The 20351-nt window shown below is 40.4% G+C and overlaps 1 protein-coding gene across 1 annotated transcript in view; it reads right to left on the minus strand.

The window, feature by feature from the left end:
- Window positions 1–1262: 1262 nt before the first annotated feature.
- Window positions 1263–20351, minus strand: part of rasa2 (RAS p21 protein activator 2) — a 31978-nt gene continuing 12889 nt past the window's right edge. The window contains exons 6-24 of the mRNA XM_085479430.1: window positions 18608–18691; window positions 16932–17004; window positions 16762–16832; window positions 16078–16179; window positions 12114–12267; window positions 11846–11994; window positions 11428–11542; window positions 10754–10828; window positions 10465–10588; window positions 9912–10018; window positions 9722–9805; window positions 9505–9582; window positions 9347–9420; window positions 8985–9091; window positions 8211–8293; window positions 7720–7928; window positions 6966–7069; window positions 5421–5598; window positions 1263–4741 (exon numbers count right to left, since the gene is read on the minus strand). Coding sequence (XP_085335556.1) covers window positions 4711–4741; window positions 5421–5598; window positions 6966–7069; window positions 7720–7928; window positions 8211–8293; window positions 8985–9091; window positions 9347–9420; window positions 9505–9582; window positions 9722–9805; window positions 9912–10018; window positions 10465–10588; window positions 10754–10828; window positions 11428–11542; window positions 11846–11994; window positions 12114–12267; window positions 16078–16179; window positions 16762–16832; window positions 16932–17004; window positions 18608–18691 — 2002 coding nt within the window. The 3' untranslated portion in view covers window positions 1263–4710. The remainder of the gene's footprint in view (window positions 4742–5420; window positions 5599–6965; window positions 7070–7719; window positions 7929–8210; window positions 8294–8984; window positions 9092–9346; window positions 9421–9504; window positions 9583–9721; window positions 9806–9911; window positions 10019–10464; window positions 10589–10753; window positions 10829–11427; window positions 11543–11845; window positions 11995–12113; window positions 12268–16077; window positions 16180–16761; window positions 16833–16931; window positions 17005–18607; window positions 18692–20351) is intronic.

Raw genomic sequence — 20351 nt, forward strand, 5'->3', positions numbered from 1 at the left:
CTCTCTGTGGTGTAGCTGGAGCAGGAGATGCACACGTAAGAAGCGCAACACATAGAAAGACTGCACACGCACTTCAGGGACCACAAAGCAGCATCCTGTATGATCTGTGTATTTAACCTTAAACTCCTGTCTGAGTGTGTGTCTACCTTCCCAGATGGAGCTCTTTGTAAGGTGAGGACGTCTCACGCTGTGGTATAAATTCAATCCTCTAAACCCAAATATTTTTCCACCCAGAGACATTCAAAACTTGCCCCCTCCCCACCAGAGGAGCAAAAACATGTCTTTCATGTTTGATGTTTATTATCTTTTACTGGTTATTAGCTCTTACCCTTAGCGACCTTGGCAAAAATCACACCAGCTTATCAAGATCTCGCAGATGTGCGCTGAGCACAGGCAGTTAAAGCATGCCTTACTTGTATGGTAAACAGGTTAAACTGATATCTGGACTCAGACCAAAGTAATAAAAGTCCTGCTACCAACACTTTTAAAGTGTTTCTAGGCAGCCAAGCTAGTTTCCATATTTTATGCTAAGATCTACATTTCCAACTGTACAAACGTCAAGCTCGCTCATCACAGTTTGCCACAAAGCCAGCTTAGCCTCGCTCTGAAAACTAACTTTCTACAGTTAGAGGGCATGAGATGATACCTGCAGCCTATTCAGGTTGCACAGGTAGTCCAAGAAGAAGGTTTTTGCTGCATCTTCCTCAAAGTCTCAAGAGTGTGGAGGAGATACCAGGGCGCAAGCTGTGGCATAGGGCTTTAGACGGGTATCAACCCAGCAGCAGGACAGGTAAACGCTCCTTTGTGCGAGGAAAAACAGCATGAGCACGCTGTTAGACACAGGGTGGCGAGAGGGTCCAACATATTTTTGAGTCGGGATGAGAAATTAATTCAGCAGAATTTAGTTTGTCTTATTGGTGCAGCCCATCTATGCAATCCCTCCTTGCTAGCCAACAGTATCCTGACTGCTGTTATTATGGAGATAATAATCTAGACTGTCAGACTTTAAGTTGGCACAATGAGCCCTGGGTCGCTCCTGGTGCACGGCCTAATGAGCCCAGTCCGTTGGTGGTTCCTTCACGTTGAAAACATTGGTGCCATTGGCTGGCCCTCAATCTGCTATAGACCTGAATCCAATTGCAAACCTTTAGCAAGTTATACGCAAAATTAGACAACTTGTTTCTTTGTCTGAATCGTGGAGGACACTGTACGCAGGTCACATCAGCGCAGTAGGAAAACAGACACCTAACAAACAGAAGAGGCACTGGCAAAGTGTTTTTATTATGAAGAGACACAGAATAGACCATTTATGGAAAAATAAAATGTTTAATGTGTATAAAAATAACAGACATTCAGAAGAAACGAGCTGGAGATGTGACGATAACATCGAACTGCTCACCGTTTACTGGACAAGAAGAGACTTTAGCTTTAAAAAAAAAAAAAGAAAGAAAGAAAAATTCTACAAAGCCTTCAGACGGTCATCTGCACTCACACTTTGCTTTGACACAGAACAATCTGATTGGCAGGAGAAAAAAAAAAAAAAAGATTGTTTCAGATACACCTGCAAAAACAAACTGCAGTGATATCAGATTTTGGTCCTTCTTAAGAGCCATATCAGATCTGCATGTTGGCTAATACCTTAATTTCCCCTGTGTTCACCTGATAGATCAAAGCACATATGGACATTTCCCTTCCTGTTTGGTAATCTTATGAAATGAAGCTGGCTGTAGTCCAACAGGAAAGTCACATGTTTCCACATAGAGATCGTTTATAACAACAAACAAATGAAGAAACTTCCCCTATTAAAATCAGACAGATTAAAACAACCCCACCCCGTTCACGTTTTATGAAAATAAGCACACATACACCACCCTCTAGTTTACTGGCCTTATTAAAACTAGCAATGGAGTTAGCATGCAAGCTTATGCGATACAACAACAATTGATTCTACGCTAGCTTTCCGATTCAGATGTCGAAGTTTGACATCAGAGATTTGTTTTTATTCAGCGTCACTCAAATCATAAGCAAAGTCCATTAACCGAATCGGCGTGAAATCACTTTACAGTTTTATTTTGGCTCCGATCAGGCACGTTGTTCACTACTGACGTGCACGTGAACACGCGACATTCACCGCAGTAACACTGTGTTAATCAGCTTCAACGAGAGGGAGTTTTGAGGGAGTTATGGCCACGAGGAGCCAATAAGGAGTGCGCACGGGCATAGAAAACACACACAAAACAACAACAACAAAAAAAAACAAAAAAACAGAAAGCATCCAGCCTTGACGAAGTCGACAGACTGAGAACAAAAGTACCAGCTGAGTAATACATTAAAATCAGTGTTTAAAAGAGAGAAAAAAAAAAAGGTACAAAACATTTTCCTAGAAAAATATATTGTTAAATGTACAAGACATGCAAGTTAGAAATAGATAATGGACCAAAGACACAACTCATGAAAACAATCACAGACAAATAAAAGAAAAGACACAGTTAACCCTGTAATATCAGCATTCAATGTTTAAACTTTAGATGTTCAAAGGAGACCCGTTATGCTCTTTCACTGCTCCATGTTTGTATTTCTTCTCATTTGATCGTCTACCTAAAATAACCTGTTTGAGCGTTTGTCTCTTTAAGGCTTTGTGAAATCCTTCCTTCTGATTGGATGCCCTAGATATCCCCCTATATGGAGCTGAGATGACCATATAAGGGGATATCCACTCTCTGACATCATCACCATCCATGAGTAGAAAAAACACAACAAAACAACCTCTGAAACAGTGAATGTAGAGCAGTGTGAACTTTTAACTCTGCATACACTTGTTTATATGAGCACCCACAATTAAACCTGTAAGTATATGAGAGAATTTAGAAGCATAACAGGTCCACTTTAATTTTGTCTCTATTCAACACTTCATCGTTCAAATGGGAAGCAGACTCAAAACCACAGGAAGGAACAAAAAAAGAACTCAAAAATCAAGACTGAATCAAAGTGATTGTTCACTGGTTCTTTCAGAGGGAAAAAATGAACAAAAATCCCCCCCCCAAAAAAAACAAAACAATCCACCGACTGATAATCAAAATCAGCCTAACTGGGGGGAAATTTTGCTGGTTACCACTTAAAAAATAAAATTGAGGAGCTGGTTTGTGTCAGTTACAAACAAACTGAATTCAATTAAAATGGAGTAAGACCCACAAAGTAAATTTGATAATCTCTATTTTACGCAATCAATCTTGATTATTTGCTATTGCTTTGTTCATCTGATGCAACCCTACTCCTGCAGGACATGCATGCTAGAATATGAGTAACTTTAAGAGTCTGACAGTTTGTAATAACATCATATTTTTCCCTTTACTACACAGACGTTTCTCTACTGGTCATTGCAGCAGAGTGCTGTGGCAAACAGCTGTGCCACATTTCAAGAAAATTCCCTAAAGACGATGAAACAAAACAGCTGGAGCCGCGATAGTAAAGAAGGAGGACATAACGTGCGCACTGGCGGAGATTGTCTGGACTAAAGCGTGAAAGACAGGGGCGATTTTGTTATTCCAATTGGTTCCTCTCTGCAGGTTGAACATCATTTCTTACATAAGCCACTGTTAGTAAGGTTTCAAGGCTCTCAACACGACAGCACAGATCTGACGCACACCGTACCGATACGATTCACAATCACAGGGAAATACAACTCTTCACTACAGTCGTGCTATCAGGATTCAAAACTGAACGCATGCAAACTGCTTGCCTTAAGTCACTAAAAAGTAAAGGATATGTTAGCAAAAACGTACACATAAACCAAACATATATATATTTATATATATTCATCTTATTTATCTCCATTTTTAAACCATTTGTATTCAAAATACATTAATTTCTTCAAGTTCATGTTCAAACCTATGAAATCGTCTTTGGTCAAGAAAAATATCTTAAAATCTACAGGCTATAAATGTTATTGTACAGGAATGAAACAAAGGATCATGTAACTGATCAAAATGGGGAAAGCTGATACCAAGTATCCAATCATTTTCTATTTGGAGTGCTCCAAATATTTAAAGTGCTTTTGCATTATTCCCTCAGCATTTGATGTGAAAGAAACATCCGTCAAAGTAAGGCAGACCGGTTTAAATGTTCTTTGAAAATATACATTTACATTTGTTCAGGAGGAGGAGAAAAGACTGAAGTTTACGGGGGGGAGGGGCCTCCAGATTGGTGATTAGGAATCAACTGTAAAGACAGATGTTCACAGATGAGAGGAGAGCATCATTACAGCTGTTCGTATAAAACTCTGTGAATAAAAGAAAAAATTAGCAGCCTATTCACACACCATCTAATGATGCCCATTTCACACAGCTGTACGTAAAAAGGGGGACATAAGTTAAGACACGGATAGAATCTGTGACCTTCACTGCAGAGGACGGGGAGGAGATGAGGCAACATACTTCAAAAAAAAAAGAAAAAAAAGAAAAAACACCTAAGGGTTCATTCCTTTCGAGGATGAAGGTGCGATCCTGGTCAAGCTCACAAGCTTGTTCTGGCTCCCCTTCTCGGGCTGTCACTGCTGTAGTGGACTCATGACATGTGGAGGTCAGGTGGCGTATCATTCACCTGGTCGCACCTTTTCTCACTGGCACAGCTCCTGGGGCTTCTAATGGACAACGTAGGCGCTTTGTTGTGATGCAGGCGTGGCTGCTTTTGGACCAGATCGCCCCAGCCAGGTTAAGAGGTTTTTCCCACTATGGGGTTGTCACTGAAACGGGAAGGAAGACAAAGATAATGAGTAAGTGATCTTTCTGAGAGTCCTGGGCCACAGCTGTAATAAAACATTAAAGTTAGGGCGTTAGTCCCTTAAGGTCAAACTTTCTTTTATTTCTGCAAGCTTCCCAGCTTTACTTTTAGTGTCCAAAACTTTTGAACTGATCCTCAGGTGTAGCGGAGATCCAGGTGTTCGTCCTGGATCATCATTATCATTATAGGGCAGGGATAGAGGGGCCATAGTCAGAGCTAGGATTAAGGTTTGGCTTTGCTGTGTGACGTGATTGTGTTTCCATGTCGAAAAACTATGACATCACAACAGTATTAATGGTCCCTTGCAGTATTAAAACCTGGACCAACATCGATGATGATGATGATCCAGGGACAACAACAACATGGGGATATCAGATGCTGCCCTGTGCACCTGTGATGTCCTTTGCAGGGCTTTAGATCACAACTTTAGCGTCTTATTTTGAAAATTTCCCATTTTTCTTTGCCATCGTGTTCTGCACTTCCTCTACCAATTTAGATCACATAGTCCTACTTTCAGCATCCACACTGCAGAATGTGTTTTAGTATTATTAATACGATTTCCACATCATTTACCGTCACTGCATTATATACTCATACTGCGTAAAACTGGTGTATTGTAATAATGTAACATGGAGACTTACAGGCTGCCGTACTGCCGTACGTCATTCCTGCTATTGTGCTGCCGCTGCAGCTCCTCCATGATGTTTCGGAGCTGTTTCAGTGTGTGAAAGGTCTCTTTGGGTTCCTGAATGGTGAACTTTGAGTATTCCTCCGGCTCTCGCTGGGGGCCCTGATACACTGCCAAACTGGCACAGGCATCTGTGGAGAGGACAAACATTACAAAGTGCAACTTCAAGTGCTCGGAAGTGAGATGGTGAACACGAAGACGGCAGGAAACAAGTTTTTATCTACGCGACGATATAGTGAAGTAACAGCTTCATTAGCAGTATGTGCAAAACAGTTTACCCTCGCTCTTTTACACAGACACCAGAGTGAAAGTAGAAAAACTGAGATGGCAGACTGGGTGTCCGAGGTGTTCAGCCCAATGGGGAAAACCATGTGATACAAAAAAAGGAGGCGTGTTTAATAGTTTGTATGAAACGTGGATGCAAACAGTGGCCCTGAGAGGTCAAATGCACTGCAAGAAAACACCAGTACATAGAAAAACTCCTGCAAAAGCACATAAAACACAAGAAAAATAATAATAATAAAATTACAAAACAAAACGGAAGTGTTTTCCTCCTGTAAGCGCGTCCCAGTGCAGTCCGGTGCATGTTTTGGTTTCTGTCACTTCCACAGCTCGTCTGTCCTGTTATTGTCTCCCTAGAAACACTTTGTTGTGTTTTGTGAGATTTTCCTGCTACTTTCTTATCTTGCAATCCATTTGTCCTCTCAGAGCCACCGTAGATTTAGCTTTAAGGTCAGATGAATGAAGCCTGTGTAAAAGTGCCCTAAGTTGGCCACCAGATGGCGATAGCTGTGTCTGTTAAAGGACTTCTGTTACTAGACAAGTCTGTGGGAAAATGTTTATTGAGATAACCAAACAGATTCCCGATGACTTTATGGGCTTAGTCACTCGTTTTGGGTCACACTGAATAATAAATTAAATCTATGTTGTAAAGTTTGGCGATACTGTGTTTGAGGAGGATTATCTGTGGGATGGTTACCAAATGCTCAGCAACAGATGATGTCACAGTAGCTACGTGACCATTTATACTGTCTGTGGTTTTGATTTAAGATGTTGGTGCTCTAGTGGTCCTGAATTAGACCAACTTCACCTCTAAATCACCAGATGAAGGCTGAAAATGAGTTGTCCCGCCACACTGGAAATTAAAAGTTTTGCCCTCAGTGGTTCGTGTGAAACACACCATAGTGTGGAGAATGAATGAATTTAAAACCTGACATCTTCATACGTTGATTGCTTTGATGGCTGATCCCACAAAGGACAGCTGCTGGTGTTTTAAAAAAAAAAAAAAAAAAAAAAAGCTCGCAAATGTCTGAGAGACAAACACCAGCTGATCTGACCTCACTCTGCACAACACTGGGCCTAATGTATACATAAGGCTTGTAGTTTTATACGATTAAATACCCTAAACTGAACGTCATATCATGAGTCAGCTGCATTTATATGAACCATACCCTGCTCTCTCTAATGAAGCATTTCTGAAAACGATGCTGATACTGACCCTCCATGCTCTGAAGCTTTGTGTCGTTTGCTGAGAGGAGTGAGAAAATTCTCTCTGCTTCTCGGTCACAGTCTATATCCAGCTGCAGGTTGGCCAGCATGGTGCTGAAACAGGAGAGAACACAAGTGTAGAGAAATCTTTGCAGGAAAAAGCAGCAAAAAAAAGGAAACTCACAAACTAAGAAAAACAACGTAAATACATGCATCTCTCCACACTCGCACACATCACTTACACTACAGACGTTAGCATGAAAGTGCACCATCTGACTCATCTTTGTAAACTTGCTAAACATCTACAGAGGCGGTGAAGAAGATCGACAACATCAGAGCAGCTAAATGACAGTCCTCAAAGTCAGTAGCTGATAAATGAAATCAAACACTTCTCAATTAAAGCTCAGTTTAGTCCCTACAAAGCCTCTTCCTTATTGAAAACTTCAAACTTAACCTGCTTTGATGCCACGCTGAAAAGACTTTTCTTTTTTAACATCATATAAAAATCAGCACACCTGAAAAATCCTGCTTTAGAAGTTTTCTATTTTCCATTTGAAATGTCCTCATAACAAGAGATAATGATTAAAAGGTTAAGGTTTGCTCGTGAGCACCTACACAGTCAGTCAAACTTAAGACCAGCAGGCAGTTTTATTAAGCGTTTATTGTGATCTGCAACACACGCCCCACGTATGGCAGCGAGGGTACTGAACCATTCCCCCCCGCCCCGCCCCTCGCGGTGGTGTTGATGTGGAGGAAAAACTCACGTTGTGCAGGGCTTGCAGCCTGGAGCGTTGCTACTCAGGCTTTGGCAGCACTGCCAGGCCCCGCTGGTGTAGTTTGACGGGTGGAAAGTGGCCAGGCGTCCCTCGTTGCAACGACTGACCTGGCTCAGGACCTCCAGCCACTCGCTGGCTTCCACACAGTTTCCAGCCTGGACGTAAAGAGGCTTCTCAGAGTGGACCACCTGAAACATCTGACGCAAGAGAAACAAAGTAGTTAAACTATGATGTGACCGTTTCGTTCCCATAAAGGTCATTCTGAGCGCAAGAAACAAAGCGCCCCTCTACACCAGCAACAACAACATTGTCATTTCTGTACTTCATTTGAAAGTGAACGTGCCCATGAGACCAACAATGCGCCGTTTTCACTGTTAATAACAACAGGAGGAAGTGACACTGGCACTGACGTTTCCATTTTAAACGGGTAATACATGAGAAGTGATGACGGGGCCATGTGAGAGGGGGAACTGGCTTACATTTTTGCGGTTAAAGGCACTTTCATCCACTTTCTCCACCGCCCGGATATTTTTGACATTAATGGTGCGGTCGGCATCTTTCCCTGGGGAGAACAAGTCATTCTGTTAGGTTTACGCACAAACAGCCTCCAGTCTCAACAACATTACCGTTTAGCTTAAATAATGAGCAGAAGAAAATAAAACATTTTAACTTCTCCTATGAAAGTAAAAGCTGCAGTTTTTGAACAGATTTTTTGGGAAATTCCTTGAAGACTTGAAGTTTTATATTCCTATCAACTGGCTCCAATGATTGATGATCAATCTTGTTTATTATCACACCCTCTCTCTCTGACAATTTACTGAGCACTCGAAACTTTCCTTAAGTATCACAGAAAGGCAGTATTTACTCTGCAAAGCCCTCAAAACATGCATTTCATTAATCAGCTGATGCAAAGTCAACACGCAAGTAATCAACACAGGAAACTACAAAAACAAATCAGGTCATTGTATATGCTTATTGTCCAGTACTTTAAAAGGCATAAACAGAAAAAAAGTGCTTGTATGAATGGGTGAATGAGGCAAGTATAAAGTGCTTTGAATACTCAGTAGAAATGCACTATATAAAAGAACCAGTCCATTTAATCTCTTAATTTTATAAGTAATATACAAGTAATTACTTTAGCTCCATCTAGTGCTAGTATCGGGAACTTAGCATTGCGTGTAACCCGTGCATACGTGTTTGTCTCATTAGTTTTCATCACATTCGAGTATGAGATTACAGTAAACTGGTCTCACCTTTATGTTTGTGGTAGGAGAGCTCCCTGTTGGTCAGTCTGAGCCACCTCTTCTTAAACGTTTTCATTCCAGGGGGTTTTCTCCCCTGAGCACGTTTCTGTACTTCCCTATAAAAGGACAGGCTAAGGGTTCAAATCTGAGCTGATTTACTTAAGGCAAAAAAAACATAAGTACAATTTATTACTTCAGAGTAATCTTTATGCTCAAATGATGTAATTAGAGTCTTCTAACAGGACATAGTGAACGCCCTCAAACGGTTATCGTGTCATAAAATTCACTTGTTGTTTTATGCCTACTCTCAAGGCTTCTTTATTACCAAGTGAGAGTTCTCAGTTCTGCCCAGACTTGAACTGAACACTCACCCCTCCTTGAGAACGACAGCGTCTTCCAGCCCACTGGACTCCTTACTGACGTTGGAGGAGATTTCATCCAGAAACTGGAAACAAAATGATAACAGGGATTAGAAATGATGAATCCTTTTATAGACCTTTATGTGAGTATGTGAGGGGGGAAAAAATACCTTTTTAACTTTTTCGATACACTTCTCTTCCTGGAATGATTTGAAGAAGTCATACATATAGGTTTCTTTAAAACTGGACTAGAAAGAGAAAAAACAAAGTGGGTTTAATTAGCATAACAGGAAAAAAAAATGCATTTGGAAAGTGCCTCTGTTTGTCAATTACTATAAAGTGGACAACACGTAGTTCACACTAGAATTTCAGCAATATAAATCTTACCAGCTTTTTTGACAAGCTACCCCAGCTGCCGAGAGTCTGAATGGTTTTTGAGATGAGTGTGAGCGTCCGGGAAATCTCGGGATCCTGCAGTTACAGAAAATGTACAACGGCACCGAGGTTAACCGACTGAGAACGTAAACTGCAAACGCTCACTGGTCATTAGCGCTGAGAGTGGGTGACGTGTACTTACAGGATGATGGGAACGCAGTTGAAAGGAGTGAGGAGAGAGAACAGCGACAGCAAAAAAGCGCAGAAACACAAAGCTGCTGACGGCTGAGTACTGAACATGTGGGTCGCCTGTGGAGAGGAGAAAGAAACACCTGAGAAACCAGCAAATTCAATTCAATCGGCAAAAAAAAATGGCGTATAAAATAGAGATATTTTATACGAGAAAAGCTCAAAACTGTCAAAATAGACCAAAACCTCAGGAATGTATCGAGCACCTTGCTGAATCTATGCCATGAAGAATTAAGTTAGCTCATAAGGCAAAGCAAAGGTCCAACCCAGTAAAATCAAGGTGTATGCAAAGAAAAGACTGGTGAGTGTATATATAAATATACCAAATATCATTTGGTTTAATATACTGCTGTGGACTACTAAGGCATTTAGCCAGCAGCAACATCGCAATCTGCTAAAAGCCCGGCATAATGACATTTACGTCACAATTTACACACCTGCTGTGGGTGTGCATATAACCTTTTGTCACAGCAGTTTTTCTTTTTAACACTGGCTCTACGTTTTACCTGGAAAGCGTTTGCAGGCCAAATGCCTCAGAGACCTGAAGACGTCACACATTAGTGGTGGGCAGTTAGAACTTGACTGGGTGATGGAGGAGAAGACTTTCTGGACGTAACCCTGCAGGTTTTCCTGCACAGGTAAAGTAAAAAACGCACAACAACTTAGCATCACTTTAAAATGTTTTAAACAGAAGCTAAAAAGTGGATAAACACTTTTTTCGCAGTTTTACGACAAGCAAAGCTTCAATTAATCCTGTTACAAGACTGATAAATCTAGTGAGATGGGTGCACTTACCTTGTTGACCTCTACATTGTCACCTTCCTTTAGTTTAATAGGGTCTATCTCACAGGTTTTGTTGGATTCACAAATCTGTTAAAGATACGAGGGGGAAAAAAAAAAAAAATCAAGCAAGCAAACAAAGAACAATTAGTACAAACCAAATCTTTAAATTTCAAGTGAACAAGAACTGAGATTTGCTGCTGTGTGGAGCTGCACGTTTATTCAGATTTTCTTGAAATTGGAGGGACACCAGCTGGACACGGTGAGTGAGAGGAGGGACTGAAGGCATTTTCAACACCAGCTGTGTCTTTTTGCTTTATGTCGAAGAACTCAAATTAACTAGCAATTGTAAGTTACAGATAAAAGAAAAGACCAAATACACAATAATGCACACTCTGTAGATACAGTTGCAAGAAACTGTGGTAATTACAGTGGCCTTCAACCTGTACATCTAGACCAGTGTCAACAAGCCAGACAGGATTAAAAAAAAAATTACAGTTTTAAAACCGTTTAAAGGAAAATACCCTGCGCCTATCCAAACCCTCCAATTACATCTGCACATCTGCAGACTGAGGCTGAAGGGCAGATGTTTAAGTGGATTTTTCCATTCTAACCCCAGTGATTCATGACTATTCTGGCATCGACACAGGATGTGTGTGTGTGTGTGTGTGTCTCCTTTTTACTCATACCTCATCTATTACAGGCTTCAAGGTGACAGATAGGTAATTCTTTCCCACAATCTTCATCATGTCATCGATGCAGCGCGTTGCCAGCGAGTTGCCACGGAATATAGTGTTAGCCTCCCTGTATGGACACAGATATTCCACAGACACCAATTAGACTTTATTTTGTGACTAGAATTTTTATGAAGTTTCAGAATCAGACCGTCTGAGTCAAGACGAGTAATTAAAACCACATTCACTCTTGAAGCTCTATTGTATTTTAGAGCTGCTTCCTGTTTTATTGCATTAGTCATAGCCAGAAAGTTGAACTGTTTGTTAGGGAAAACACAGCGTGACTGCAGTGCAGTAACATCTGTTTGCATGTTTCTATCCGGTGTATCTACTTGGCTTGGTGTAAAAAGGTATGTGCCAGAGGAGTACTCACTGAGTGTTGTCCAGCTCCAGTGCTGCCACAGCAGAGACAAAAGGCACGAAGCGATTGTTGTGGAGCAGCAGTCGGACCATCGGCAGAACGACCTCGTATCGCTCTCTGCAAATGTCCCCCAGGATGTGTGCTGCTGATGCTGAGATGGGCTGAAGAAGGGTGAGAAAAAAAAAGTGAAAAGAGAAAAGACAACAATATCGATCTCTGCATCGTCTCAGTGTGGAATTTTCTCATCAGGATTTGCTTCGACTTAAAGCGTCTGTCTCACCTTCACATCTGGGGATTTGAGCAGCAGGGTGCAGAGTGGCGTGTAGCAGGCAGATGGCAGCACTGTGTCTTCTATGTAGGTCAGCTTCAAACGCAAGGATCCTAAATCATCAGACTTGGATTTGTTGCCGTTCCCTTTTGGCTGAAGGAGATACCTTATGGGTGACAATAAGAGAAACAACACATTACTGTGCTGTGACTAATGAGTCATCCTCTGAACACATGGAACCTGCGACTTATCACATAACCAAGACAGAAACCAGATAACTGAGAACATGTGTGTCAGTCACAGACAGCCTGGACACTTTCATAAAGTATTAACTCTACAACACAACCCACCTAAGATTACACATAATTTAAAAAAAAAAAAAAAAAAAAAAAAAAGCTGATCCTGCTTGTTTGATACCAACTGTTTAACACATCACAGAACAACTGTACCAGAAAAAAGCAGCAAAACGAACACTGAAGCTTCCAAAAACACTTTGCAGGACAGAAGAAAGCATCTTCATTTGTCAAAATGTGCTTTTATCCAATGTCTTACCTAAATATATGATGAGTTGTGCACATATACTCACGCAGAATACAGTTGTCTGAGTCAAACACAGAGTTTAAACCTGCAATATTTTTTTTCACCCCTCCACAGCCAATTGAGGAAAGTGGAAACAAATTTTGAACAAAACAGCTGACATGTTATTATCTTCGATGCAGATAAAGATCGAGAGCTGCTTATTTGAGCACGCAGCGGTTTACATCTGGTGTGCATCCATCCAGTTAACTTAAGACTTCTTAGCTCTTTGTTTTAATGCACAAACTTCTAGTAGAGATGCCAGATTGTTGTACATGTACTACAAAATTGTGGGAGCGCCACACCATCTGAGCATGGTATGAAAACATAACTAGCAGGACAGCAGGAATAAATAACAGACATGAGGAGTATATACACAAAACAGGAGGAAGGGGCACAATACAAAGTCACACATTAGAGGACAGGGTTGAGAAAGTGACGAGGGTTACATAGGCCATGACTGATATTGGTGGGTGTGTGGGTGGCAGGGATAGGGTGCGGTGTGGTGGAGGTGGGAGTGCTTGTTTATAGTGGGGGTGGTCCAGGCAAAGAAGCAGCTTATGACCACTAATAATTAATAATTAACAACTAACACACTCTCCCATTTTCATAAATCAGTAACAGCCAGTTGAAACAGCAGATGAAGTAACAACAGAGATGCATGAGATCCTCAAAGTGGGAAAATATTAAAAAGACAAACAAAAAAAACGCAACATTGAATCAACCAGGAACTGCAATCAGCCGATTCCCAGTGTACTCAGCTCGCACCAGTGACCCTCTGACAGCCTCACGTCTGATTACAAGACACTATATCTCATAAATACATAACATGTGCACAGTGGTATATTCACAGCCACAAGCTTACACGGTGTTAGCACAGATGGTCTCAGCTCTGAGTTCGGCGACAAAGTTCTCCAAAGTAAACTGCGGGGGGACCACCACGAAAACGATCCTAACAACAAACCTAACCAGACACTTAAATCGACCTAACTTAAGTGAACAAGGACAAGTTTAAGAAGGTAACAAAAGAAAAGTGGTTGAACCTATCCAGAGGTCAGAGCCAGCCAAGAGTCGGCAGCTTCGGTATGAGCAGAACGATTAAAGCAGTTAGGAGAAAAATTATGGAGACGGGAGAAAAAGAGACGAGAGTTGATCTCCGGTTATCTAGTGAAGTTATAAATATATTGGAAAATTATGGAAGTACCTGACATTTATTTTGTTCTATAAATCTACTAGACCCTGCTTTTGTCTAGAAAGATTATACATGTCAGGTACAGAAACTTATTTTCACCTCTTTGCAGTAGCAGAAAACTTTATACTCAGTTGTTTCAGCAAAAGAAGATCCTGTAACTTACTGCAGAAACTGTAAAGGTTTGATAGTTTCTTTTACTATTTAAGAAAAAAACAAATCCGTGAATAAAAGCTGATTAGCTTGTATGTGCTGGTTTTAGAAAGAATATCGAAAGTGGAAAATGCTGGTATCGGAAAAAGGGAAATTTGAAATAAGCCAAAAAAGTTCAATGGATGCATCTTTAGAAAATATGTATACTATAAACATGAAATAGAGTAAGTATCAGGAATAGTGCAGTAAATATGCAGCATCACAAAGGATTTAAGTCCACTTTACAAAGGTTTTAAGCAATGAGCATAAAATCTTGCAAATCATAAAACCATGATAAATAGATTGCAAAGCAAGACGATAAACTAGAGGATATTTTACAGCAACAACTGAGAAAAACCAAAAAAAGGTTTCTAAATGCTGCTCAGTACAGATATACCCACCTGTTTATCACAGTATATCAACTAAACAGCCGTCTTTGCTACGCTGCCAATTCTTTCCTGCTGCTCTAACAGCTTTCACTTAAAATAAGAGGAATTCAATCATTAGGCTTGTTTAACAGCATATAGGGGTGTAAACCAAAGCACACAAATATTTCAGCTTTATCTCGACATAGGCATTTAAAATGTTCAGAAAATGCTTCTGTCTTTATTACAGGTATATGCCTAAACGAGGGATGATTTAACTTTGAACCCCTTTTTCAAAACAAGGGGAAAGAAAATCTAAATTTGTGAGGCTGTTCAACCGCTAATCGGCGTTTTTTTGACATTTAAATTAAGAAAGAAAAGATCAAAATGACCAAAAATCTGGACATGGGAGGAAAAGTCTTTTTATAATATCCATTTAGACGAGGGGTGGGGGAACTCCAGGCCTCAAAGGCTGGTGTCCTGCAGGTTTCAGAGGAGTCCTTGATCCAAAACAGGTTTTAAATTACTTCCTCAACATGTCTTGAAGTTCTCCAGAGGCCTGGTAATGAACTAATTCAGGTTCATTCATTTGATTCAGGTGTGTTGACCCAGGGCGAGATCTAAAACCTGCAGGACACGGCCCTTAAGGCTTGGAGTTCCCCCACCCTTGATTCAGAACATATTAGTCAGCCTAGTGATCAATAAATCTTCCTCCCATAGTGCCTGCACATCTCTCCATAAGCCAACAGGTGGGGTAAAACAACATTATACATGTCGAGTTGGCCTGCAGTCACTGCAGGTTTGCCCGTAATCCCCTTGATCTGTAATCACTGCACACAGACAGAGACACTTTAACAGATCACCTGTACCCAACACTTTTTATGAATGCAACATGGACGACTTCCAGCATAAACACAGGACATGAGGTACTGCCACCATGCATAAGCCACCCACGCACTCGACTCAAAGCCCTCATCTACTAACAAACTGCTATCTGGCGTAATCCCACATCTCCTACTCTGACGCAAAGCAAGGAAAACACCCACACAGTGGAAAAACTGCTGAACTCTGAGAAATCTAGGAAGAGTTTTAAGATCACCTTGTAAAAGCAAGAAAATGCAACAGTGCAAACAGACATGCAAGACTGGGTTCCTGAACAGTGAAATACCAAAGGCAGCGGCTCCACCTTCCAGTGTTTAAATAAATAAAAAATTAAAAAAAACCCTGTTTGGTAAAGAGGAAGGTAATCAGGCCATGACAGATTAATGATCATGTTTTTTGTTTTTTTCCCCCCCGTAGTAAATTTTTAAAGGCACAGACGCATCAGACTGTGCTGGATTTAGTCGAGCACATATAGGTAAAACTGACCCTTCTGAATCTATTTTGGAAAATCTTTTAGGAGTTATGTAAACAGGAGGTAATAGGGGTGTAAACCAAAGCTCATGAACATTTCAGTTTTATCTCAGTATTGCCATTTAAAATGGGAAGAAAATGCTCTGTCTTTATTACAGGCATGTGCCTGAAGGGGGGAGGATTCCACTTTAAACCCATTTTCAAAACAAGGGGACAGAAAATCTAAATTTGTCAGCCTAGTGCTCAATAAGTATGCATAAATACGTTTAAAGATAGCGAGATACTTCCGTCTGCTCCTTACCAGGCTTTGTGAATGTGGTCGCTTTGTAGGATCTTGACAGGAACCCGTGTTTCCCCCAGAAAAACATCCTGAGCCAGATTCTCATTGTTCCACAAATCAACTCTGCAAAAAAGGGGAAAGGATGTGGACTGAAAGAATGTTTTTCATCTGCAAATATACAACTGTTACTACAAACTACATGTACAAGTAGCAAGGCAAAATAAATGTTGCTCTTTCTGTCTGTGTGTTCAGCACAAAACAACCACCCACTTCAAATATGGCAGAAAGGGCTTAAAAGAAAAATCGCTACTAAGCAGTGCTTACCTGCTTGGTGCATAAAAACCAATACAATGTGTGCAATGACACCACCTCAAATCCAAACCTCAACACCATGCACGAGTGTTTACCTTCAGCTCTGACTAGTCTTACCCAGTGAGCTATGAATCCACTGTGATGGAAGCCCCACATATCCTTAACCAGAAATCAAAGGCTCTCCATCAGTAGTCAGAATACACCAAATAAAAAGTTTTTTTGTTTGGGTTTTTTTGTTTTTTTTTTTTTTAAACCTGAAGTCGTTAAGAAATTCTTCTTCTTTTGTCAAGACTATAAAGGGGAAGCGTGTACATGTATGTGTGTGGGTCTGTTAGACAGCGAGAGAGAGCGTTAAGCGCACACAAAAGGGGGGAAAAAACCTTCAAAACGCACTTGATCTCAAGTTTTTCGATGTCCTCCTCCTCCACGTTGAATTGAGTCCTCCTGGAGTAGGACCGTGTGACCTGCAGATGAACATGTCATGGTTAATATATACAATTATCTGCTGTAACCAACAGACCATTTGAAACCTATGATGTGGTAACATGTGTTACAAGATTTACCTCAAAGAAGAAGGTCTCTTCAAAATGAGGGTTGCTGGTTTTCTTCTTTACCTTTGTTTTCTTCTGATCAGACCTTAGGGGAGACATTACAGAAACTGAATGCCATTTTCTCTGATAATTTAAGGATTCAGCTATGGATACGTTGAGAAGAAAAGGGGAAGAGAAGCATGTGACTCCTATCGCACTGTCAGGGAGTGACTTAAGATGACTAAAATGTAATCTTGCCATCTGTAACAAGGTTCACGATGGTGGCAAGCTGTAAGTGGATGCTCATAGTTGAGCTCATAGTCTTTGTATTCTTGGAAAGTTTAGTCAGCTCACTCATGACATTCATTAAAAAAAATAAAATAAAAATTTGTTTAAACCAGAGGCTAGTTCTGAGTCTTTGATTTTGATATTGTATTTGTTTCAAGAGGTGTGGTTTGTTTCAGATAGTTTTAATTAGTTTCAGTCTTTCTAATCTTACAATAGCACAAAATCTGTCTGCGTGTTTGCTCTTTGTCTGCGAGCTCCTCCTGCACGATCAGGTGTTGAGCAACTAAACCTGGCACGCAGGTACAGCTCACGCTGCTCGAGGTTCCCAACTATATCAGAAATCCTGTCATCATGCCTAGCAACTAAAAAGACCTGCTTTTAGCATCTATAACATGCACCCTGTTACTTTAATTCATGACAAAAACAACTCAATAAAACAACTTTATATTCACAAAAGTCGAATTATAGATGCCTAATAACAGCCTTGAAAGCATCTAGCTAAAAACGCCTCCAAAAATAATATGGAGGGTACTTGCTGGGAGCAAGATTTAAGAAAGTCCAAACAGATATTACAATGCAAGCACAACAACTTGTAAAAGCTGAAAATGCCCCACAGAAGGTTGTTAGAATTACCTAAAATTAAAGGAAACAATTTTGTAAACTTTCAATAACAAAATATTTAGAGGAAAGATCCTTAGTCTTAGTATGTTTTTAGTTTGGCTCAAAAAAATAAATTTAAAAAATTACAATTTCTCAAGGAGGCTTTGATGGATTTTTTTTTGTTCTAATACCTGCACCGATTTTCCTAAATCTTCCTACATATTTCCTCCATACAATGATAGTTTAAAAACAAACAAAAAACTGACTAATACAGTGAAACCAATAAAAACTTTCAAACAATAAAAACTAAACTGAAAAGAAATCCACTCTGGAAATGAACTGAAACTAAAAAAACCAAACAAACCCATAATAACTCCCACATCTCAAATATGTGTGACAAAGCCTCTTCAGGCAGGCTGAGAAAGACTAAAACTAACGACATTTGTTGTCTGTTTGTACTTTATTTTAAGTCAGCTGTGCAAGTTCACGATGTTCTTACAGTTAGTTAAAAAAAGAAAACTACTTCAAACTTTTTCCACAATTAGCTTTAACCATAACAACCTTGGTTTAGACCGGGCGTGCTCTAAAGATGAGAATATATGTAGGGACCTTACGCTTCAAGTCACACTGCACAATATTTCTGCACATATTCCTCAGTAGTTTTAAAGGCAGTGTGGAAAACCTGTGCACTGTTTATTTCAGGAAATTGGTCATTACTTATGTGATTACACAAAGCTAAAAAAAAGGAACAAACAAGCTACTTCTATATTCTGTAACACACTAAGAACTTATTTTGTTATCTGCGCGAAATTCAGAGTTACCTGGCAGGTCCGACAAGTGACACGGTAGCATAGGGGTCACAGTTCTGCCCACTGATCAAAGGCAGTTCCTTGCACTCAATTATCCTGAATAAAAACACAAGAAAAGAGAAAGAACATAAAATAAAGGCAACTATATTACACCGTTATAGCATTCTTGTTACATCTTATGATTCCACCTTTCTAAACACTGAGGAGCTGCTCACCTTGGACCAAAACCGTCAATATTTCACACAGTAACACTTTGACAGGCCCTAAAGTGACCCAGACCTTGGGAGAGATTAGCTTTTAATGCTGTGCCGCGGGTGCGTGAATGGTAAATAATTTCTTGTTGGTTCAACAGACGCCTCAGTGGAAATGCTTTTAGTGTTAAACCTTGTATGGTTTGCACTACCGGAACAATAAGAAAAACACCCCGTCTTCAAAACAGAAACCGTAAATGCTTTTGCACATTAAGCTTAAAGACATAATCATTAAAAATGTCACTGCATCACCCTATTTATTGTTCACAAACCTGCTTAGTTATGTTAGATGTCAATGACTCTGCACCAAAAGAGGAATCAGGCTCAACTGACAAGCATATACTACAAACCAAGTTTATATAGTATTGTATTGGAAAAAACAAAAACAACATGAAGCGTGAACTATATTTAAATGTAGCACTGGATTATTAAACTAGATTACAGTATATCATTAGAAACTCTGACCTCACGTTTGACTGGCGTCACACAAGGATCTTTTTAAAACAAAACAAAACAGGTGTTTCAGGTGACAACAGGCACTGTGAGCAGTCTAAACAGGATGTGGCTGCTAAGCACAAGTCAGCAGAGAATAAGAATGAATTCAGCCTGCTATGCTAAGCGGGGCCGGAGGGAGAAGCCAAGCAGCTGAATGTAAAGATGTTTGGGTATCATCTTCAAGGTTGTCATAACAATATTCCCTAAAGCCTCACTCTTACATCATTTTTAACTCGACGCGATGCAACTTTGCTCCGATTAGCTTCCTGCAACGGGACGATGAGCCTCACGCCCTTCGTGGACTTGTCTGGTCGACCCGATGGAGAAAAACAAGAGCAATTACGCACAGGTGACAGTGAGCAGGCCGACGGTTTAAGCAAACAATCCGATTCAAACACTGAATGACAGCAGCAGAAAACCACAGCGGTTGCAGAGTGAGAAGCGCACGCTTCCTGCTCAGATGCCATCACTTCCTTCTCATTACCCTGCTCTCCAAGCATGAATGGTGGGGGTGCAAAACAACATACGTAAACAGCAAGAGGTCTGACATACACATGCACATACGTGTGTGTAAATTTACATGCTCAGCCTAATCTGTCAATGGGCGCTTTCTTTTTTTTCCCCCCCTCTCTCTCTCTCTCAACATCCTCCCACGTCATTATCTGCCCTTATATCGGTTTGTGCTTGTGAAAACTGTGTGATGTGAAATGTACAGCTCGGAAGTAAAGGTGAATGATAAAGGAATATTGTGACACACTGAAAACCACACAAAAAATAAGCTACCGAGACCCAAGATTAGCAAGCAATACTGAAACTTTTATCAATGATGACTTCTTTTTTTTTTTTTTTTCCCCTTTTTTAAACAACTTTAAACATATTTCTTTCTCAAACAAGTTGTTGCTCAGAATGAGAAGTGTGGACAGTCAGTTTAGGATTGTATGCTATGCGCTATTACTCAAACTTTTACCTAACACCTTTTATGTTGGAGACTTGTTTTGCTGGGCTTAATG

The sequence above is a fragment of the Copadichromis virginalis genome, linkage group LG14 (genome assembly GCF_057382275.1).
Source record: "Copadichromis virginalis isolate Kocher_CV1m ecotype Utaka linkage group LG14, C_Virginalis_male_GT1.1, whole genome shotgun sequence".
Classification (NCBI taxonomy): domain Eukaryota; kingdom Metazoa; phylum Chordata; class Actinopteri; order Cichliformes; family Cichlidae; genus Copadichromis; species Copadichromis virginalis.